Here is a 25,277-nt window from a genome sequence, read left to right as displayed (position 1 = left end):
CGTGACTGGATAATTGTGTCCATTGATGCTCCGCAATCGATAACGCTTGAAAAATCCATCAAGCAGGTTGCGGGCACGAATCGTGACAGCAGGTGGACGTTCGAGGCGACATCGACGATTGTGTCTGCATTGTCTGGCGAATTTTTAAAATAAATCGTCTCGGAATGATCGAGCTAAAAATAACGACGCCAAGTTATATTTGAACGGTAAAGATGGGAACGTCAGATTTCCGTTATTCTCAAATAATTTTTATACATAATTCATTCTGTATAAATGTCCAAGAGCTTAGAAAGTAGAAGTAATTATTTATTTTCAAAAAGTATTATATACTTTGTGATAATAACTCATAATGATAGAAGAATCAAGTATGCGCTTTATTAATTGCAAGTTTGTAATTGTATAGTATAAATGTTACTTCGGTTACCATTAATTATTATTGTTGTAGCACAGTGGGAAATGATTCTTCTTAATCATCCAATAACTAAATACGCAATTTCTCCCGCCACCCTGGCGAGTGTTCTTAAATTTCGTTATAATTAACAACATTAATTAACCGGCCGTTCAATTTATGCTGAAAAATATTTACGCCAGAATATTGAAATTGGCAAGTTTAATTGGCGTTATTCAAGACCTATTGGTCAATTAAAATCAATTATAACTATAAACTTTAAATAGAGTTACGGGAAGTTATGCAAAATTATATTGTTCAAGGTAATTGTTCCAATTCGTTTTTTTTTAAATTATTTTCCCGATGCTTGTCCGAATTGCTTCGTCGAACAAAGGTCAAGTTCTCGCAACTCGCACTTTCGCGGTTAAATATAAAGGCGCCGCTGAATTAAGTTAAACTTTAATTACAGAATTTTTCTGCTTCTGGTGATAATCGTTTCGCTGGATGCCCCTGCTGGTCTTAATTATTCCACCGACGGTAAAACGCAGTAATTAAGGGAGCATCCAAGCTACCCCGAGGGATAGCGCAGTCAGATGAAATCCAGATCATTCCCTTTAATCCCAAGGGACGCGGAATCCCACGATCAAGGAGCTCGTGCGAATTCTACGATCCTAGCTGCCGGTGGGAGAGATTCAAAATTGATAATAAAATAGTTTTGTTCCATCGGGGTAGATGATTATCGGCGATACTCGTGGAAATTTTGGGGGAACTCCGGCGACAAATTGTAGCCATGTCCAATTCGGATCTATTCCGTTTTGTTTTCTTATCTATTTCTCAATATTGGTCATCCCTTGTTTATATTAGTCTGGATAACAAATGCCATTCACCATGTATTGGTCTCGTCAAAATTCGATCAAGTGCAATATTTATTTTCGTGGTTTATTTACTTATTAGTTACAAGAGGGGAAAAGTATTGAATAAAGAAGAAACAAAATTTTTATTTGAGTAATTTTATTCTATTTTGTTTAAAATATATAATTTTATACGTGTAAGATACAAAATGGGAAATATACTGAAGGATAATTTTGACAAGGATAAAATACAAGACTTACTTGAATTTATTAAAAATACCGATAATGATAATATATAAGGTTTAATACTAAACATTAGAAATATATTTGCTATGGAGTAGATTTAATGTAATTACTGTCATGAAAATTACTGTCATTTTATATCTTGTGGATGGATTGTGGATTGTATGCATTTATAAAACAAATGGATAATATGGATTATAAAACAGTGAAGAAGTGTGTGTATGAATACTTTACACTAAAGAATTCGAGATTTATATTACCTTGAATCGTATTAGAACATTATTTTCCATAATATAAGCAATTGAAATGGCTCGACGAAGTGACCACAGACGAACTCTGATGAATTAGACTGCACGTCCATATTCACAATTGTCGCGAAGTTGTCACGAAGTTCCTCATATTCGAGTAGGTTTGGAACTACGGGCAACTCGAATAAGTCGTTCAGCGATTCGTAGCGGCGCGCAAGATGAAGTTTGTCGTTGAAACGATGCTCCGGACGGTGGTGGGAGAGCTTTCCACGTCGGACCCGCAGGTTTGGCAGAAGACCGCGCCGTGAATGTAACCGTACGAACCGCGTATTATACCAGTTCATCGGTAGGTTGAGTAATCAAGCGTAATGCTTTCGTGTTTCGGGCGCGCTCTATTTGCACCACGCATGATAGCCAACGCTAATAACGTCCCATGAGGACCTAATGTCGAGCCTCGCTCAGCTCATAATCCGACCTGTGCGTGCGCGCTCGTTCCCAACTTTCCGTTCCCTTTTTGGCCGAGCGTGTTCCTCGAATTCGCCGGCGCGCACAGCGTTCGCAACTGTTAAAATAATTTTGTCAGTTTCTTTTCACTAGCTCCGCAACGGCTTTGATACCCCTGAATAACGGAATCTCGTGGAGTGGCTCCCGCATGCTCTGACCGACGTTAATATTCGAACACGTGAACAACTTTTCTGAAATTCGACCGAAAGTTCGTTGTGTTTCGATGAACACAATGTCAAAAATAAAGGATCATTATACCTTTTACCTGGTACCATTGGAAAGATCAACTATCTGACTAGAAGTTTACGTGGTATGTATTATACTTTTCTTCCGATTTTTTAAACATTTTCTTTTTCTTTTTATTGGTGGTATTGAGAGGATCATCCATGTGTTTATAATTAGGACAAACTAGTAAAAGAGAATATTATTGATATAATTTCTGAAATTATTATATAACTAAACAATAAACAAAGTGACATAGTTAATCTGAAAGCAATCAGAAGAGATATTCAAAAAGGAGCTGTTTTTTATCATAAATGTATAATCAGGATTACAACGAAGCTCTAAGTCAACAAGTATAGAAGGTGTGTCCTTTTCATAACTTTAATAAATATAGATCGAAGATCTAACGCGTAATTAGACTAATACTAAAAGAAAGATAACAAATGTATTTTATTGTGCTTCGGGAAATGCTTGATTCTAGCTAGCCAAGAAGAACTTGCCAAAAATCTCACTCACACTATATCAAAATTTTACAAACATCAATCGTTTATTACTATTATTATCGATTTCTCTACAGACCAAAAAGACCAATCGCTCCAACTAGTTCTCCCATCTTCAGTCAACTCACGAGTTAAATGGGTAAATTCGCTCGATAACCTCCGAATAAATCTCGAGAAAAGGCTTTAACGAACGCTCGCCTAACTCGAAGAACAGTTCCCATCTTCGGCGATGCTAAAAAGCCGTAGAAGTCGTTTCCTCTGCCATTCGCCGCGAACGGGATTATAACGTTCCCGCGCGTCCTCCATTTTCTCTGGAACATCCGCGGAAAAATCGCGACCCGTCGCTATTCTTGATCATCGGCTACGAAATTTCAGTCCGTTATTTTCCTCGGTTCCCGCAGCGAACAATGAAACGCCCCTTTTAAAAAAAAGGCGAACGAAAAGAAAAGAAAAGGAAAGAACAGGAGGAAAATAGCGTGGCGGATGCGGAATGGCAGCAGCCGAGGCTCGAGCGCGTTCAGATAGTCCAAAGCTGGTAAGCTAGAAATAGAGAAGAAGGGTGAGAGAGAGAGATCGCGCGCGCGGTATTCGCACAAAACACGTCCGGATACCGGTATCTGGAACCTGGAAATAAGGGAATCACGCATAATCGGACGTGACAAGTGACGTTCTGGCCGAGCAGTAAGTCAGCCCCTCTGCTTTTCGTCGGAGCGTTACGATGCCGAGGGGAGAACCTCCGCTCCCCCTCGCTTGTATTCACTGTACACCCACGCACAATGACTGTCCCTAATAGGTACACGCAGCCCTTGATTAGAATCTACGAGACGAGAGATGCCCATGCCTTCCGTTTGTTTGCGAACGCGCGTTGCTCGAATGAGCGAACCGATATTCCCTGAAATATGGAAATCCGTTCGAAAATTTGATTCTCAGAAATCCTTCTCCCTAACCACTCTGTCACGATTTTAGTACAGCGATTTATGCGTTGCAGTTGCGATCATGCCGATGTTTACGCACGATAAAAATGCATGTAACAATGAAAAATATGCACAATATGTATGGAAATGTGTAAATATGCTCAGCATTATCCTCTTGCAGTACGATTTAATTCATAGCTACGTTGACTAGCTTCTGTTTGTTACTAATATATTCCTGTGCCAGAAAATTTATATTTATTACATGGCAACTCTTACTTCAATGTTTAAATAATAATAGTGGATGGATAGATATTGTGTACATATTTAGTAGATTCTGTTCCAAATATCTTTGAGTCTGACACGATATTACAAGGCAAATGGGTGAGTACATACATGTATTATATTAAGTATTAAGTCGAATATTAAGTACCAAGAAACGTTCAATAGTTAATAAAAGCATTTTTCCTAAATCTGTTTACGTTGATCGGTTATTACTCTATGTGTTAAAAAGTATCTAATTTGCATAAACATCTACAAAGCAGTGACGAAATATTAGATACTCTGTGTCAATATTTCTCAAAATGGAATTTTCGTAACCAATTAATATCGAAATTCTTTAGTCTACGTTGGGTTTGAAAGATATAGATTCTGCCTAGTACTTTGAGAAATAAAACTAGAATTTTATATATTTTATTCGAATGTGTTTCCTTAACATAAATTCGAACCATTTGCATTATTTATTTCCAAAGTGAATCGCTTTTATATGCAAATCGTTAATGGATTTTTCCACAGAGAGTCATTTTTACGCAAATCAATGTACAACTCGTAGCACGACTCAGAGATACATACAACCCATTGTATCGAATGTCTGACATTTTTCAGGCAAGATGTTTCCGAAACGATAGTAGGCGTAGTAGATGAATCCGATAATTCTTCGCAAATTACGCAGCACGCGCGAAGTGTTGGTTTTTTGTGCAAACCAGAGGTGCGTGAACCACAGAAGTCACGCGACATTCGCGCGCTCCTGTTTACTTATGCAACGCGTTAAAGAGTGGCGTTACACGTAGATTGAACGTCAATCATCTTGATAAGCGTGTACACGTGTGGCACTCACGTGTAATTATAATGATGAGCTATAATTTAGGATTTATCGTGCATTCCCGAGTAGCTACTCCGTCACGTGTCACGGCTATCTGCAGAAAAGCTATGTTAGACGCGTATCTATCGAGCAGATGACCTAAATATTGCACATGCGAAGCGGGCATTATGTTTTCGCTCGCTGGTTCCACGGAATAGAATAAATATTTGATTAGTCAAGATTCTTGAACAAGTCTGGGACAGATCGGAGAAACGGAATGAAAAATATCGTCGCATTTACTTAAGATTTGTTCATAGATCTCCAAAGCATTTCTTCGTGTTTGAAAATCTGTAGAATCAACGAAGGAATTCAATAGCATGTACAATTTATGAGATAAATCTATGAGAATAAATGTACGTAACATGTACAAATTATCTATTAAATATAATCATATTTATTACTATGATTAAATAAGATCGTTAGATTGTAAAGATCTCATCGATTCTACATGGTATAATCTATGAAGTTTCTCTTAAAGATCATCCCGTCTGAACGAGTATAATTTGCGAGCATGTTAATGAACATCCACCACCGTAAGGATGTCATAAAAGGGATAGGACACGGGCCTAACAAGAGTATATACCCTATTGGTTAAGTTTAACGATGCTCTCCGAAGTAAAATGGGGCTTGCCATTCACTATTTGCTCAATTATGCAAGTAACACCTAAACGAGTCACAGTGAACGTCCCTTTTAAGACAGTGTTAATTATATACTTGAAAAATCTGTCTTCATTAAAAAAACACGTTGACTTCCTTACATTAGAACAGTTGAAAAACAACATAAATGTCTCTTTACATTAATTAATACTTTAGTCATGAGTTAAAATTAAAATTAAACAAATTTATAGCGTCTAGATAAATGTTATACAATTTATCAATATTATAATTTATTAAATCACTTTATAGCTTTTCTTCATGGAATCTGTGGAGTTTGTTAACATTACATTTTAATTAAGTGATTTATGGTATTTAGCAACGTTTTATTTAGTTAAAGATCGTCTGGATAATGTTAAGTTTCGTTTCATATGAACTTCCACAAACAGAGAACTCGAGCCTGGTCGAGGGAAGTGGCAAAAAGATAGTGCACGGGTAGGAAAAGAAATGTGAAGCTCGTGCAGGCTTCCAGAAGTTATCGGGCTACTTCCGAACGTTAAATGTTATATTCGCCAGCTATCTTCTAGATCGTGCATCTGTCGCGCATTTCGGTGAATCACTCCGTTCATGGACGGTGGGCGCTGCTCTACATTATGGCTTCCATAGTCCACGGGTGTTCCGGGATATTGCGTTCCTGTTATAGACTTCAGAGTACTCGATGGTCAGCTGCGGAAGCGCTCGTGCCACGGGTGAAACCATAAGGCCCGCAATTATGGGGTTTGCGGTCGCCCCGCGATGATTTGTTAGAACGATCCCTGTAATTAACAGGATGACTTTCAACTCCGTCTCGGCTTCTGTTCGATGAAATCTTCTCCCGTGATTTTCTTTCAGCCGTTTACTGGATAGGGATAGCGAAACGTCTTTAGCCCCTCGCAATTCTACTTGATCGATAGATTGTTCATAAGTAGTTCGTCCATCTCTGTACAAAATAAAAACTGTCACGCTTAATGGTAAGAAAGAAAAGTTAGATGAAAATGTTGTTCTTCTTTTAATAATTTTAATAAGTTGAAAATGATGTAACAATGCTCTTCAATTCTTTGAACGTCTATAAAGGTTTATATTTGATCTAACCATTTTTATTATAAAGTTATAAAATGTGCAGTTATACACTAAGTAACAACGGAGACTAAGAGAAGGTTAGTAATTTGTAATATATTTGATTTTCATAGAATGTATCGTTCGTTCGTGACGAGCATTTTTAATAATTTAGAGTCAAACAACACAATCGTCCTTAGATAATCTAAAAATGCAGCCCGACGAAAATAATGATTTCCCCTAAATCCTTGCGTTTCAGTCCAAAGGACCCTTTTGTCATTACCAAAAATAAAATAGGACCGTCGGGTTTCATTAATCAGACGTGAGCATGAGAAGCATGTATTAAAAAAATAGCATGGCTGCCCGAAACAAGGGGATCAAAAATGCTCATCCTCACATGTCTCTTAAAATAATACGCACGTATGTAAAATGCGTTACCTGTCGGATAGAAAACCGTTCCGCCGTGCACGGCCTCTAATTTTCGTGTATGGCCATTCATTTCGGGCGGCTCGTGTAAAATGGGAACGGTTATTATCCTAAAAACAGGTTTTTATGTATTTTGTGTGTTAAAATCGAAGCACCGGCGGCTCGATGAAAATGCTCAAAAACGAGACGACTCACGCGTATCGCAAGGATTCACGGTATTTATTTTAATTAACTGTTCCAATATTAATTCCTGTGTCACGCAACTGTTTACCAAAACTCGCCGCTGCCGCTGTACAGAGTGAGAGAGAAAGAGAGAGAGAGAGAGAGAGTCGACAATCGATATGAAGCACCCGGGGATCCCCGGAGAATCGCGATATGTATTTTCAGAAGCGGTGCTGCTCGAGTACACCCTCGTTTCGAAAGTTTTGTTTGCATGCGGTGCCTTTCATCGGGGATATTTACCGTTTGATCTTATTATTTCATTCGTCTAAATTTAAACACTTCAACGCCCTCACCCTACGTTGACGCTCCTTCATCCGTGGCCACACGACTGATAATTGAATTGCGCAACTTCAAAGGATTTCCGCGACTAACTCGATATCGATAGCACGAGCTTTTCATATTTTTAGACCGTTTCTAGAAAGTCACTGCGAAGTATCCGTAAAAGTCACCGTGCTTCAAATACTTTCGGATGATCGAAGACGTTAGACAATATCAAGTTAGTGTATTCGAAATATTGGAGAGAGAAAAGGGGAAGAATATGAACTATCATTTAGTTATTTGTAACATTACAAACCATTCTTAACATTCCACTACCAATGGACGAAGTTATGATAATAAATCAGTATTATTTTACCTATAAACGAGTTTTCAGTCATCCTGAGTTCTAGTTGCAAACGTTGAATCGAAAAAAATTGCTGAAATGGATATAATATCGACTCGATTGTGTAGATCTTTTTTTCGAATCGATTAAAACAATTCGGGCCTATGAAAAAGAATAAAAAAAGAATCAACGCTTGTCCCTGAACGAAATAATATCAATGAATGTCTTCAAAATGACTGTACAAGTATTTTAAAGGATAGAAGTAAGGGTCTTTTTCAATTACTCTCAATTTGATTCTACTTTGAAACTTTGAAGTAGCAATGTACGATTATACCGTCTTACCGAAATAAAAGGTATATTAACAGGGTAGCTGTTGCAATCTCTTTGAAAAGTGTGCAAGCATTGTAACGATACACTGTATACATTTGACTTTCCCAAATCTCATTTAAATACAACATTTTTCCAAAGTATATAAAATATTATCAATCTATATATCCTTCGTAACAAGTTTATCGTTTTTGATGAATATTTAATGAGTCGTGAAACAAAATGTTACCATTTGTTCGTAACCAATACACTCGTCACAGCTAGCTGGTTAAATTACCATTTATTTGGATGGCCTTCTTTGAAGCATAAACCATCGAATGAAGAATGAAATATTTTGAAAGTAGATTACTATCAAGTAAAAAGTATAACAAAAAAACACGAACGCTACGTATGGAAGTCGTCTCGCGGGAACTTTCTCGCGAAACGAGCAAACGCAGTAATGGCGGACGTTTCTATTTGTCTCCGCTAATTTTTGCTACAGCACGGATCGGTTACAAACGAGGATCGATCACATTTCGACGAATCGCTCGAGCATCCGGAGCGTGTCCCCGGCCGAATCGAGCGAGGAAAAGCGAGCTAAGCCCCGGGAAAAGCAAACCGATTCGTTAACCACGTTACAGGCACGCCGGTATAAGCCAAACCAAACATTGACATGTTCAATCATTTCGATCCTCTCTCCACCTACTACCACCGACCTCCGCGCTCTCTGGCCGTGTTGCACGGTCGCGGGAACCACACGAAGAAAGAGAAGGAAGATCGCAGGAAAGGGGGAGAAGAGAGTCAGCGTTCGCCATCTGGCTTCGGAAAAGGGCGCAGCGACCAGGGGGGTAGGAATTGAAATGAAAACAGAGGAGTCTACCCCCGAACTTGTCTACGGTGCTCTTGTCAATGAGGGCTATTAGGGGACGATATATTTTTCTTCGTTCACAGATTTCTACGCGAGGCGGTGACTTTCGACTTGTCGGCAGTTGATTCGCTTAACCAAACCCCGGCCGGCGACCAGGCTCTACGCTGAATCCGTAAAATCTCTTTTGATGACCACGGAAACCTTTCCCATATCTTCAATTCACCCTCTTCCCCGAAATTTCAAGCGGAAAGGTTTCGGAGTCCGACTAATTGTGGGACCGGCAAGTTTCACAACTCGAGTTTGCCTTGTGCCTGGCCATTCGAGAAGTTCATCCTGGTTTCCACGACTAACGGCAAAAGAATCAGATGTTCCATTAGCTGACTGCGGATTTTGTGCATTTCTAACAAACGTGAACAGGTGAATTGAGGTGTTCAGTTCGAGAATAAGTTAACCCATTGTAGGGTTGGATGCAAGGCAAATGAATTGCATATTCATTGATTTTATATGATAGAACTTATCATTTGACAATAAATATGTAATTGGGAAGAAAACGTAACGTTGTTAATGCTAGCCTTGAAAACCGAATAACGATGTAGTCATTCTTCAAATACAGCGTCGTTGGATCATTCTAATAATCGGCTTTGGATGATGATCGACGTAATAATGAATGGAAGCTCTAGAAATTCCTTCACAAAAATTCTAAGCTATTAGGCTTCGCAGATTGAAACCAAATGCATGCTTAATCGCTTCCCCCCTAATCGGTGGTATGAGCAGCGAACGCTGTCGGAGGAGAGTAAACTTCAAACTATATTTTCATGATTTTGAGTATAAACAAATACACCTATTATTCTCAAAGTTACAAGTAAGCAAGTTGAATAATTCTAATCGAAGTGATAGAATAAAATCTGAGAAGGTTTGTAAAGTTATAGGAATGTAGATCATGATGCAAAGAAATAAGTAATTTATGACGTCCATGATCTTCAAGCATTTAAATTTCTTTATCCAATCGAATTTCTGAATTCTGCGTCGATCCAATTCGATCTGAATTTTAGGATGCCGCGGTTCAGGTTTCTTAGCTCCGAATTCGACCAATTGGAGTTTCTAGCCTATTCATAGACTGGTGTAATGGATGCGGCTCAATTGGAGCCAATTGATCGCGTCTTTTATTTCATTACACGTATCTAATTTGTCACTATTGAGCTCGTCGAAAAATTGTTCGTCGTCAATGCGGGTACTTTTAAAAACACGTCATTGTGGATTCACAGTATGAATAGGATAGGCTTTCGTTTCGAAAAAAATACCTGACTAAAAAATCGATGTTAGTAATATATAATTTAGCTAATAATAAGTAAAAGTAATTTAGCTAATAAAACCAAAATTGAAGAGTTCAAGTCGAGCATAGTTATTATCATTCGTATAATCGTCGGGTTCATTCTTTTCAATTCTATAAGACTTATTATAAATAAGTAATAATTTTACAGAGCTAATGCAACAGTAAATTTGATATCTCTAAGTATTTTTGTCGCTTTGTATTTGATCCATTCACTCCTGCCATAATAAATGCAACTGCTCGACAATACAGAATGAACTCGATTAGAAAATTGCTAATTAATTGCTAAAAATATAAATAAATATATGAGCAAACTGTGCTGATATCGTATAAAGTAAAAATAATCGTAGGAAATGTAAATGGTATTGTAGCATAAAGAAAGTGTCTTGTTTTTGGAATTAACGTAGCGTCGATCGCAAAGTATTAATATCTCAACGAATTCATTAACAGGAAACGTTCCGAGTAAAGCAGAAAAATTGTCGTCGCGCCGAACAAGATTCCACCGCAAACAAATTTGTTCGTTCCTAAAAGTTCTCCTAGTTCCAGGACACACTGTTGCGATCGTAATAGAAACGCGACGATCCATCACGGTCACTGGTCCGTGGTTTTGTCAACGACTATTGTGCACAAAAACAGTTTTACGCGACAATACTTGCCGCGCCGCACCTACGAGCGACAACGAATACGAACGCTTTCAGAGGAATGCTTCGCCGATGTCCATGGAATGCATTACAAATTACAGGTAGATTTATGGGTGAATCGGGACCGTTCCGTAGCCCAGTTCCCATGCTCTCATCGCGTAATTGTCCGTGAAGATACGCTCGTACGTTTTTCCGTAACACGGTGAGCGTCGATGTTTATTCATTAAATTTTTCATGCAGTTTCGTACGTTGTACAACAGACGCCATTAACGAGACACGTTGTCAAACTATCATACCGTTCTGCCAATACAATTGTTTCACCCGAAAAATTGCAGAACAGTTGAAGTTGAATTTCATAGCTTAAACAAAGAAAATCAAGATTAATGCTCACTGTAATAATAACATTTTAATCGTTTTTTAATAGTCCTGATTATACGAATAGTAAAATGTGTTTGGCTTCGTTGTAGATTTCTTTTATGAATGAACTTATCGTTGTGTAGATTCTTGATAAACAAACACTCGTATTTCTTATTCCATTACTATAGGAAGAGTGGTACTTCTACACAAAACACAATGTTAGATCGAGGAAGTTTAATCATATATATAAATCTTTGTATCATTGATCGTGTCTCTTCATTTCAGTCAATCATCTATATAAGCAATACACATCTCAGTTGCAATTTATAGAACCGCATAGAATTCTAATACGTAGACAATTATTCCCTAAATATGCCAGCATTGCCGACATAAAATACGACTTGACACAGTTGAAACAGTCAAATAACAACAATTTAGAAACTGATTAATTATGCGAAGTACGCTACAGTTATCCATACAACGAAGGAGTCATTTTGAAGAGCGATTAATTAAAAGAATTAACGTAGTCGGTTGATAGTTAGTTAAACGTTTCACTAGATCATGAATTTCTAAACGAACAAGCTGCTGGATTAGCGTGAACAAAAACGAACTCGTTTCTCATGGCACGAGTTTGAATCATGCTTGTCGATCATTTAGGCGGAAAAAGGAAACGCCCATGGCTTTGCCGCGGAGTGAATGCTCCGCGAAAGAGGCGTTAAATGTAACAAAACCATGACATCCGGTGAACACGGGTCGACACGTGACTCGTTCAATGCTCTTAAGCCAAGTGCACGATGAAGATGACATTCCGGGCATTGTTAAGCTGCTAAGGCGCTTTGTCCACGTCAGTTTTCTATCGCCCCTTGACAATGCTGCTCGCACTCTGCGCTTAGCGACTGTAATTATTATCCAGAACGCTGCGAGTACCATTTAGAAATCAGCATCTTTTATTGTCTGTTTTTTAGTCTCAATTAGAAAACGTCAGTAAACGTGGGTCTAAATATTGTGACAGATTAGGGGATCTTTATGAATGGACTGGGGACTTTTATGCGAAATAAAAAAGCACTGCAAGAATAGCAAAAAAATAGAAACAAAATAGAAAGATTTTATCCTTTTTAATCATTTTAATAAATTACAAATAATGTATTAAAATAAAAATTTTCTTTTGCTCTTTCCATTATTCAAAATTTTTAACTACGCAATCGTACCATTTAAGCATAAAATTCGCGGCCTACTGTCTGAGTGTTTTGAATCGGTCTGTCAATGAGATAAATCAGTCTACTGATTTTAGAAAGCATACTTGGAAAATATAATATGCATGTTATCACTAATCTGCAATTAATTGGACTTTATCAGAAAATGCTTTAACTCACCATATGATAGAGATAACTTCTCAGAAAACAGATCTTGCAAAGATTTATAGCAGATAACACATGATTTATTTCACCTTTCATTTTAAACAGATCTTGCAGATATTTCTGAAGTTGGACAATTGAAAATTCTGTGATACGAGACATTCTTATTGTAGAACGTTAAATCCGCCAAGTTTGGCGTTTGGCAGCAACTCCTTGCGAAGGGACGATTTCAAGAAGACAAGGAAATCAAGTTAAGGTTTTTACCTAACACTGACACTGCCCTGACATGGCCACGCTAGTCGGGCTGTAAGGTAAAACAAAGCAGTACATCTACTGCAGAAAGTTTAAAGTTTCATAGCTTGCTCGTAGAACTCGTTTCTTCGTCTACCGCTTCTCCTATGGATCTCGCATCCGGGTCTGCACGCGAAAATGCTCGCTCGAGACTGTTATATGTAAAGTCGCACGGACAGATGAAAAAAATGGACGGGAAAGTAAAACGGCCACACAATTATCTTAATGGAGTTGTGGACACCGGTGAGCGCTATCGATTCGATGCGTAAACGCGGCTACGCTGCTGCTGGTTCCGTCGCGTAATTCTTGCACGATGGCCAACAGAGAAAAATATCCTGCTGGCACAATGACAGCGACTTGAAAAATTATACCGGTCGCACTTAAACCATCAATTAGCCCTGCATCCACAACGTACATTTCTCTCGCGTTAGTCACAAATCGAGCTCAATTCGATTTTTTTCTTCATCATGCTTTTAATTTTATTTTATTTTCCTCCATTCGTACATTTATTTTATTTTTCTTTAAACAGGCCTTTGGTTCCTGCTAATGTTACCTGGTTCGTTGCAGTTGTTACTAACTATTTTACACGCATGTGGACATTTACAAAATCCACAGTTTTATTCACGATTACAACGCTTCAGATTGCAACGTTAAAATTGCTACTCTAATATTTGGAATTTAACTAACCGTTGAAAATTCAGACAATAATTAATGTAGTAGTGGTTGCATATTTAAAAATACTTACAGCAGCATTCGGTATTGAGCAAGATAATTTATTATTAAAATATTTTGCTTTACTACGTCGTTGTGTTACAATAAATACATGTACTAAGATTTATATGTTCGTTTCAAATTAATTATTTAACAATCAAGTGATGTCTCGGTACTTACATATATTTTTTCTGTTTCCCTTTTACGCTTTGCTTGTCAACAAATTTTTCATGCCTTAAAAAGTTCGGTATATCATTTTAAAAGTTTGTAGCAATCGTTTTTTTTTAATACAGAAATGTTCCACGCCTATTGTGTGTTGTTTACAACGACGCTTAATTAAAAAACACGTATTTCGTGTTTAAAAACACGCACCGCACTAATAAGCGATTTATGAACTTGGTTTATCAATGATTCTCTATTATTGCTAAGGCGGGCATGTTGCAACAAGAGTTGCAATAGAGGTAAAGCACAAAATGAACAATCCACTCATCAGAGCAGCCACGTGAGCCGCACGTGTCAGGAGCGTGCCAGAACAACTGGTGCCCCGTCGCTTCTGGCACCATGTGTGCCGATGAATATGCACGCGTGCTGCCCAACCGTTTCCTCCTTTCTACTATAAGATTACTTTGCGGATCGTAGGTGTTACCCTTTCCCGTTGTTTTCGGTCGCTGCTATTGGTGACCAATTCTAGGCAAACGACTTGCACTTGTATCAACCCTGGCGCGCGTTTGTTTGGACGTGTTAGTTTTGCAATTTTGGAGTTAAGTGATTAAGTGTCTACTTTGTGATTTTCTACCGAGGCATACTAAACACTGGCTTTTACACTGACCATCAATAAACTGTGGATTTTATGCATTTTTGACAAAAATATATATCTTACATAAATACATAAAATATAACTTATATATTTTATATTGTATACATATATAAAAATTGTCTATTAATTGTAAGAAACGTAAGTCAGATAAAAAAATGAATGTATATTTTATTAAATTGATTAAAACAGACATTTTTATATGACTTACATTTTTTTACAATTAACTTGGACAATTTCTATTTTGCATAAATATCCGCGGCTCAGTTATAATGCTTGACATCTTTGTGGATCGTGGTACGTAGGTAGTGAACTGGGTACGGTCTGTAAAAATGTTGGTTGAAACCAGAAGCAACAAGGGTCGGCCCGCATTTTCGACGGAAACTCTGCCACTCGGAAACTTTTAAAGATACAATGATAAACAATGTGAAGCACAGCTTCGTGCCGTATATAACAATACCGGTGGACAATGAAGGCGACCAACTGCCACGTTGACACCACGTCCTTGACGACATATGGGACAGAGTCGATGATCTTGTACTTAATGCTTCATGCTTTGTGCCCCCTGTGCCATGAACTTCGAGGGTCACTTGAAAAAGTAAGGGCTGCTACTTGAAATGGATCATCACTTCTGATACCGATATCAAAGTATGCTATTCAAAGGATTTGAACAGCACAAAGATTTTGACTTACGTCTTATCACGTAATCCATATGTGTCTACACGTTGAAAAGACAAGTGAAATAAATGATGAAGTTGCAATAAATTAACGCTGGCTTAACAATCAATTTTGGTCCATAAATAATACACATTTTACATGATCCTAACCCACTCGAATGTAGAAAGCAGATCATTTCGAGAATGAAAATTTGTAACCTAATGGTATTGTAGCATGTATGTGCATTTTTGTAACATTCTATTTTCGCATATTTTTATATTCTTGATTATTTTCTGCATATCTGCTGTATTTTTAGAATATTTCAGCCTTTTATTGTGTAGATTCCTAAGTAGCTGTCGCATGTGATATTTCCATCTTGATTGATGCCATTAATATTGTTATCGTTATCCATATCGAAAACGTTGCAGACGACAGTTGTCTGGTTTTAATAGGAGCTAATAAAGTTGACCGTTTTATTGATTAATTTCGCAATGTATGTTTTCTTTTGTTATATGTATTATCATCGGATTATAAACAATCGGCATTCGAGATTTGTAAAATATCCTTTCACCGTCGAAGTTCGCTAGATTTTTCGACAGCACATTTTTCGAAACCATATTTGCTGAAATGAAATCCCGCATTAAGACCGGTACACAGACAATCAAATAATTATTCGAGAACATCCACGACTTGTGCCTATGAACGTTTGTCAGCGTCAATACATCTCTTCAATAATAATGATTATCCCAGTGATATATAAAACAAAGAGAAGAAAAACGTAACGAAAACCAGGAAATAATATAGAAATGAAAATGAAAAAGAAATATCAAAATTAAAAGGGACTCACGTTCTTCCTTGATCGGAAAACAGCTTGGTCTTTCAATCTTCCGTTCTAAAACAAAAGGAAAAGAATGAACTAATTAAGTCGATTAAAATAAGTCGTCGTACGACATAAATGTAACAAAAGAAAAATGTAACTTTGGACGAAAGAGAAATCGGGGGTAAAATAAACGAAAATAGAAGATAGAAACGGAACCGGCGTAAAATAATAAAAATCTGTTCAAATCATTGTTTTTAGCCGATCGAATCGTTAAATAATTTCGTTCGTTATATCTGATCGTGCAACTTCCTTTCTTACTGTCACGTTCAAGCTTTCATCGTCAGACTTTAAAGGCGGTCGGACAATGTGCTGTTTGACGTTTGCGAAACACCATAACGTTTTTATAGGACATCCTGTTAGTCGTGTTTCAACCTTTCAGTGCTTTTCTCGCTCCGTGATCATAAATAATTTACCTGCGAACAAGTTTACCTCGTTCAGCGTTCAACCTACCTGCGCCATCACAAATCGTACCTGCATAGTATAAATTATTCGAACTTAAGCGTTCAGATTATTAAACATCAATGTTAGTGCGCACACCATTCGGATACATGTGCAAATATGTGCAAAATTAAAAACTGTCTTTCTCTCGAAATTAAACAACATACATAATATTTTGTTTTTGATACCTTTTAAAATTTTTTTCATCGCTGAAGGTAAAACTGTCGAAATCGAAACTCAGCTTACTATAATTCTAGACATTATGGTTATGGATGTAGTATTGTGATATCTATTATTATCTATAACTTAATACTACCTTTTCTTTTATCAAAGATACGTACCATTCGAATAAATACTTTTAAAAATAAATATTTCAAACCCTCTGGAATGATACTTAAGACTAACAAAAATTATGTTTTCTAAATCGATTGTCACACACTCTACACTTATGAAATATGTATAATTGTCAATATTAACAAACATTTAATTGTACGTTTGCTCGGTACATAATCCACACACGAACTTAAAACATTACCATTCTCACTCCATGCACAAACAGAAACGATATATTGGCTGAAACAAAATCGTACACTAAAGTTTAAGGGTTCGTTATACATGTGAGGCTTCAATCTATAAATCTATGTTAGAACATGACTAGATGTACGAAGAACATGTCTGCAATTTCCTATGTGTTATATTATGTAAAAACATGTCCCAAGAAAATGAATGATGCACAGCATAAATATTATACAAGCTCCAAGCTTTAAAACGAGTCTAGGTTTACTGTTGTATGACTCGATTTTATGACTATATAAAGCTGGACTGCAGATTCTATGCATTTATGACAAAATTAAGCACGTGCAACTTAAAAGAATAGGGTGATTAAATGAATTTAAAAATGCCAATAGAAAGAATAACGTTCTATTGGGTTTCTACTGTTTGCTATTGCTGGGGAAAGATTTTATTTTCTACAAAGATCGACATTAATTCTTTGCACTCAGATAACCCTTACAGTTCTCTTTTAGAGAATATATTAAACACTGCTAATAATGATAATATTTTAAAAATTAACGACTTCTGAATCATAAGATCGGCAAAATCTTCTATAAATTTGATTTAAGTAAAGTAATCATTTTCAACGTTCCTTCATTTAGAAATTTTATTAAAACGAAGCCTTCTTTCCCATGAAATTTGTTAGACTTTTTGGTGAGTGTGTACAGGGTGTAGAAAATATGTATGCCATGGCTATCATAATGTCGTGGTTAATAGGTCCCTATCGATTTAAAGATGTAAAAAGCGTCTATGGTAGCCATGATATAACCTTTTCTTACACCATCTAATTCGAGACTAAGTGCAAAGGATGAGATATCGACAATTTATCGAAAATCTGCGATTGTACTTCAAAATCGTAGCAAATGTTATGCAGCCGTCGTGTCCAGCAGCAATGGGCCCTCGGTTATCGAGCAGACGTAATCGTAAGTTTGTATGAGCGCGGTTTAAACAGTGTTTAGTTCCCATCAGGAGCCACTTAATCTCTGATCGCGTAAACTCGCGCAACAATGGGGTACGCGTGGCCGAGAGGGGCACACGTGATTACGCACGGCGAAGCATCGGTCGTAGAGTCACGTGGCGTTGGAAAAACCAGCAGAACACAAGCCACACGAGACGGTACACGATCGAAAAACCGAACCGCAAACCCGAAAGGACCCACGAGCACCACCTACCAAGGAAAACAACCCCGAGAGTCACGCGTTCCCACGTACAGCCGACGCCGGACCAGTTCCAACCCCCGGTGAAACGTTTCGGATTACACGTTATTTTGCTGTTACATATCGCTCATACAGTCCGATGTTTGTTAACGCTACATATCGAGTCGATCGGGAAACTTCGCTCATGAGATTTCACTGATTTTTCACATTGAAACGTTTTTGACATGCAACGATTCACATCAACATCTAGCTTCATGATCTATTTTGCAGCTATAATGATTACTAGTCTGCAGAAATTGTGTGTATTGGTACTACAGTTATGTAGATTTTTATTTCTTTTTAACAGCAACAGTACTTTAAAAGTTGTTAAATGTTTCTAATGCCTTGTGTTTCATCTTGTCTTTGTCAAGCAAATAGTTTATAAGTAAACGACTATTGTTTTCTGATGACTTGTACATTAAAATAATAGAAAATAGAATTGATTCTAGGTTAAAAGAAATTAATAAATTCTGTCCCAAAATCTTTAGCGCGTGTCCGACTGTATTAATTAACCATATACTATTGAATAAAATAATTACATTGAACTTGAACCGAACTGCTCGAGTCTTTTTGAGAATTTTAGTAGACGATGTGTAAAATAAATTTTGAGAAAATTGTATTTCATCAGAGTTGTAAAGAAAATACTAAAGATTGCTTTTGAGGTGTCAATTTAAATTAACATTTATGCGAATAAATTATTAAACAATTTTTCGTTGTCTATTTCCTGTTTTATAACGTATTTCGGAGATAATCTCACGCCATTTACTACAGTTATGTACGGTATTCAACAAAATATTAGTACCCCGATAATGATACACAAAATACGTAATCTTATCGGGAATCAACCTCTTCAGATCCACTGTAGTAGCGATAATCTTGCTTCAACCGGTGTTTTATACCGGAATGGAAACTATCGAAAAGGAGGTCGACTCTAGATCGAGCACGTTATCAGAGAGAACAATTTTGTAACTAATGCGTCCACCATGATTCGTGGTGCAAGTTCCTTTTTGTAACCGGCATAAGTTGTATAAGAAGATTACTGTAAAACCACTGAAGAAAATGAAATTGTAATTGATAATTCTAACAATACAGAGATGACAAATTGCGTAGTATTATTTTCCATTTTTATTTTTCCTTGTGTGCAACGATCTGATTTTTTGAACAATATTGTAAGATCAAGAAACAAAAATTGTATCTACACTTTCGCCTTACATCAATTGTTACTCTTCATTTATCTGTGTTAGATGGTGGTTCTAGTTGAAGTTGAACGATTTCAGGTATTGTTAATTACAAAGTAACTATCTCTGGACAAGTATACACTTCGCTAGACTATAAATAATTATGCAAACTCGTCTGCTAACGTTCGACTATCCACACTAATTGTAACTTGTTATTAAAAGTGAATCAGTGCTTCTTAAGGAAATGTGGTTTTACAACATTAACAAATTAACACTAGATCACGCTACTAAAGACAATTAAGAAAATAAAACTATTTCCTATGAAACAATGTTCATAATGTCAACAATCTACAAGTCGAAACTACGAATTTATGTAATTTATGAGGTTGGTGACAGTCGAAGCGTTAAATTGAAACCGGCAACGTTGCCTCCCATTCGCCGCGAGCAAGGAATCACCCCCTCCGCGACCAGGTCCCACGAGTATACCCACGAGAGATTAGAACAAAGGGTGAAAAAAAAAGCGAAGCTGGCCAGGTAAAAAATGAGACTATCGATCAAACCTCAAGTTCGAAGCATTAGGCCGGAAATGGACCGATTTCAATCGGTCGGTGTCGGGAGGCAAAAAGTCGTAATGCCGTAATAGCGACGGGGGTGAGATGGCAGTAACTTGATGGCGGTAACTCGATGCCGAAGCTCGACGCGTGCCCGTGCAGCCGAGGAACAGTTCCCTAACAGTTCTCTTCCCAGAGATACTTTACGTGGCACTCGCCTTCTTCGCGTGTCCCTCGCGCCGGTGCGTTTTATCGACGCATTAATTTTCGCGGCGGTAACGTTTCTCGCGGTGGAAAAAGCCACTTCGCGACCAGTCGTTCCCCAAGTTTTCACACCGGTTCGTATCGCGACTGAGTTACAGACGAGCAACCGCTCTGTCAACACCACCGACAACGTCAGGCTGGCGCCTTCGAATTATTTCGTCTGCCGATGATGGACTTTGGTTGGCGTACGTCCGAGAAATCAACAGTTGCTGCGAAAACTACGTGAAAAGAAGAAGTTTATCGAACAATCTCCTACAGAATTATTTTTGTAATTGTATATAATTGTGTATAAGGTATTGAATAACTATACAGCGGATCTTTAGGCAAAATAATAATAATAGTAATAGTGTTAAACGAATTATAAAATGATAAAACTGTAACATCGTCCATACTCCTTCAGAAATACATCATTCTTAGCCGATTCGTAAAATCGTATTCGCTTCGTTAATCATTAAAACGGAAATACTATTTTACTACTTAAAAGTATTTGACATGAATTAATTTTATAACACCCGTGATAATTACGCTGATAATAATTTATATAATAAAACTGAGTACATAAAATGCAAACCAACAAAAGGTCATGGAGACTATTAAGAAATGAAAGACATGTCTATGTAGTTCCAGCAGCTTTCAATGAACGAAGACGTAGGATAATTAAATCGATTTTTCTTTTTATTTCATTTATTCTATTCAAAGCTGAAGGTATCTAATGTTTAAAAAATGATATAATAATATGGAAACTTACAGTAGTACAATCTACTAATTTTACCTCAATAATAGATAACAAATTATTAGTTGCAGTAACAACAAATTCACAAGCTACGGGTCGAACGGAAAAGCCGATTTATAGGCTACCGGTTCGGTAAAGTGTTAACATACGCATCTTCCGAATAAATCGCATTCTTTCCGACACGGTGTCACAAATTACGAGCGATTCCACGGCAATTGAACCGGTTGGCAGGGAGGGATGATGCATCGAACCGGCACCGGCGCGTGGGCGTCTAATAATTTTCCCTCATAAGGACAGGACCTGGTCATAGCCGGTCGATAACCAGTATTTAACGACGTTACCAGGCCGATGTATCAAACCGAGTGGTCGCTCGGGGCGAAATCGTGGCGAGAAAACGAAGAGAATGAAGAAAAGAGAACCGGCAGGGTTCGTTCCACAGCTTTTGGGCGTGGGTGGTGGAGATGCGGCGATGCCGTAAAAAAAAGGAGGGAGAAAAGAAAAAAAAAATAGGAAAAACCACCGCCACCGCAGAAACTTTCGACTTGGGAAGCAATTCCCTCTCGCTGGTCCGCGAGTTCTCCGTCAAGGGAAGCGTAGGTGGGAAAATGTTCCGGGCTCTTTTATACAGAAGACAAAGGTTCGGCCAACTTTTTATTACGTCGCGAGATTTACTTTCCGGCCGCCGTAATCGATTTGCAATGAAACCACCGGTTATCGTTTCCCACGCATGGTCGAATAAGTTTTTCGTTCTTATATGTAACATGTTTCTTCAAACTGTGGTCGGAATCGAACGGAAAATATCGGAGACTCGCAATTATCCGAATTAAATGGGAGACGCGGGTCTTCGCATAACAGAACGGTTACATTGTTACAGTGGTAGATTAAATTTTTACTGATTTCTGCAATAGATTTTGTTCGATGGTTTAAGGGGTTGACTATGAAGTGTATTCACTGAGGAAAGGGGTACGTTGGTTCAGATAGTCGTAGTCCTACCGTATTTTTTACTTTATTTCAGGGCTTTAAAATTACTGATCTTGACACTTATAAATGTATACTTAAATTTCACAGTGGTATTCGACTTCTAGTTTTATACTTTATAAAATATTCTTCGTAACTCGAGTGTATAGAAATATATATTGAAATATATTGATTTGGAATTTTTATAAAAATATGGTCCTGCAACAAATAGAAGCATTATCGTGTTGGTCTTTCGTACAAGTAATTACAGACTCTTACATACAGAGAATTTAAAAAAAGTTTAGAACCTGTTTGCATATAAATGTATGCAAATATATTTATGATAAAAATAGGTGGATATGAGATCGTGAGGCAGATTCAAAGAAACTGAGAATTGTGCACTCGTGATAACTTATTAAAATTATTACAGTAATCAGACTACACTTGGATATTTTGCAATTTCTGCAGAAAATATTTATTTTACAATAAATATTTGCAGCCTAGTGAGGGTTTAGTCAAATGAAATTGAAATCATAAAACAAGGACAACAATATCCTTTGACAATAGTCTGATTTTGTACAAAAAAATGTAACGAAACATGGTGGAGTATATAAATATAAGCCGTCCAATCAGTATTAGAACGAAAGAACAATAATTCTGGGAGTATCATACTCCCGAAGAGCAGCACAGAGAAACTCGACGAGAATCTTAAAGTTTAGTCCTTTGAAAGAGGCAAAGCCGATCCGTCGTCATCCGCAACAAAGACGCGAAAATCTTCATCTTCATTTTCCCGCCGGGTCTACCACCCCCGCATGCGACTGCTACGCGCCCTCTAACCAGCCGCCATTTTCTTTCCACCCCATCTCTATCCGACATCTATTCGCCATGAGCCACCGTTTCCTATGGTTACCATTTACTCGAGGGATGCTTGACATCTTCATTGGAGCTTTCTACTTCTTGTCAGACCTCCGCGGTCCTCTCCTTGACTTCGTGTCGAAAAACTTTGTTCCGATGAAAGTCTTTCGTGCATTTTAGCTGCTAGTCGAAGTCGTCTAATCACTGGATGACTGAACGACAGAAAATTCCGCCGCGAAAGCTTCCTTTCACGTTTATATCGTCAAACACGATGTAGCGTCCACGTAATTTGATTTTTTGTACCGAGAGCTTCGTTAATTCTATCTTATGTATTTTCGAAGATTTTTGTAAGCTACGTTGAAGTTCAAAGTTTGAACATTTTCAGAATAAAATCGACGTCTAAGATAACAAGAACGCTATTATCGGCTGGTTATTTGTAATTCTCAATTCAGGACAATGGAAACGAAATAAAGACGCAGTCTCTGCGTCACTTTATGTTTTCATTAACATTATACTAAAATCTTAATTAATATCCAATTACGGTTCATCTTTCACTGATTTATTGATAGTTGTGAGAATTAAGTTGGTAAATATATTGATGGCAATTTTATTGCTGTAAAAACGTAATGACTTATTGACCAACCTAACTGATGAAAGAAATTTTAAGGTAGAAGTATTTGTTTTAATCTTTGTGTAACTAACCGAGTCGCGTAAAGATTAAAACGAATTTAAAAACAATAAAAAATAATAAGAAACAGCCATATCCATGTTTTCTTTTAAGAACATACAGTCAGTGTAACTTTGACAAGTTGGTATAACTTAAGATTCTCCGCACTTCATTTGTTATAACCAAACAATTACAGATCTTGAATACTAAAAAATCATTGATTTAATATTAATTATCTCATCATTATTTAACATTAAATAAACCATTCGAGAGGCCGATTCAATTTTTCTCTGAAGGAATTAAAAATTAACAAATGAAAGTAGTTTATGAAAAGTGTTCGGATTAAAAAATCACTCGATCGATGCCGCAGATGTTGATTTCACGAAATCTTTTGCATGATTTGCATAAGCATTTTTAATGCATTGATAACTTTATTGTAAGATCGACGGTAGATCATCCGTAGATCAGGATCGTAGCAGAAGCGAATCTAATGGTCGGCGGTTTAATCGACGCGTTTAACGGAGGCGTTTAATCGACGGACAGGAAGCATAAAAGGCTAACGCGCAGTTTAGGTCCTGGTGTTTGGGCCTAAGTTTAGATTTAGGTTTAGATTTAAGCACATTCGCTATCGTGCCCGAAGCAATACCGTATTGATTGTGGGGTGGCCGAGCCTCCGAACACATTACATGATTAAACCGCCCCAATGGCATAGCAACCGGCCTTGCAGCACTTACCTTATTAAAATATCCACCACCCTCACCGCGCCCTTTTAACAAAACCTTCACGCGGACCCGCGAACTGTTCTATCGCCTATCCTTTATTATCGAGGAACGTTCGAGCGGCTAACTTGTTTGAATCGACACTCTTTTCCTATTCGGTTTGTTTCGAAACGTGCTAATTAAAGCAAAACATTCGCCATTTTTAGCAGATTTTATTGGCTATAGTTTTCGTTGTTTATTAAGAGGTGTCGGAACTATGCGATCGACTCAGTTGGCACGTGAATTAAGACCCGTTTCTTAATATTGTAAAAAGTGGATATTCGTGTGATATCGTAGAAAATGTTAAATACAATCTGTAACTTTATTGTAACAACATAAAGTGGAGGGATAGTAATTATGCTGTTGTAAATTAAATTAAAATCGATATTCTTTGCACTAATAAAGAAACAGTAACCGAACGAATAATGAACTGCCATTATTGCATTGAACTATGATACCACTTTTTTTGAGAACGCGATATAGGCTATAACAGCTATTAATGCATTAATAATCATAAGTTGCACAAATGTTACACTTTAATATTACTGTATGCTATATAATAAAGAAAATTATTCGATGCTGAATTCTTTACAATGAATTCTTTTAAATCTGACGTTTAAAGATAATACTTCAATACCCTGCAATCTTTTTAATTGTTCTACTATTTCAAATTGCAGCCACTTTTTTGCCAAGATTATGTCAAGGTTAGGAACAATCAAATTCGCAATGTAATAACTTGAGACAATGTTGCATATTGTATAGCCTAACAGAACTGTAAAGAGGTTTTTATTAAGAAAGGTATTTCACTTGAAATAAGCGCCGTTGAATGACATTGTTTTTGACACATTCAAATCATCAGTTTGAAACCTGTATCTGGATGTATTTCTCTTTAATGTGGAATAATTCATCTAGCACAATTACAATCAAAAATACATATTAATAATCATAATTGAAGATTTTCATGAGTGATTC

General features: G+C 37.3%; 1 protein-coding gene across 1 annotated transcript in view; it reads right to left on the bottom strand.

The window, feature by feature from the left end:
- Lim3 (Lim3 homeobox protein) overlaps positions 1-25,277 on the bottom strand; it is a 63,825-nt gene that overhangs the window by 34,936 nt on the left and 3,612 nt on the right. The window contains exon 2 of the mRNA XM_078194121.1: positions 16,124-16,168. Within this exon, the coding sequence (XP_078050247.1) occupies positions 16,124-16,168 (45 nt within the window). The remainder of the gene's footprint in view (positions 1-16,123; positions 16,169-25,277) is intronic.

The sequence above is a fragment of the Augochlora pura genome, chromosome 11 (genome assembly GCF_028453695.1).
Source record: "Augochlora pura isolate Apur16 chromosome 11, APUR_v2.2.1, whole genome shotgun sequence".
Classification (NCBI taxonomy): Eukaryota; Metazoa; Arthropoda; class Insecta; order Hymenoptera; family Halictidae; genus Augochlora; species Augochlora pura.
This window is presented reverse-complemented; position numbering and strand designations above follow the sequence as displayed.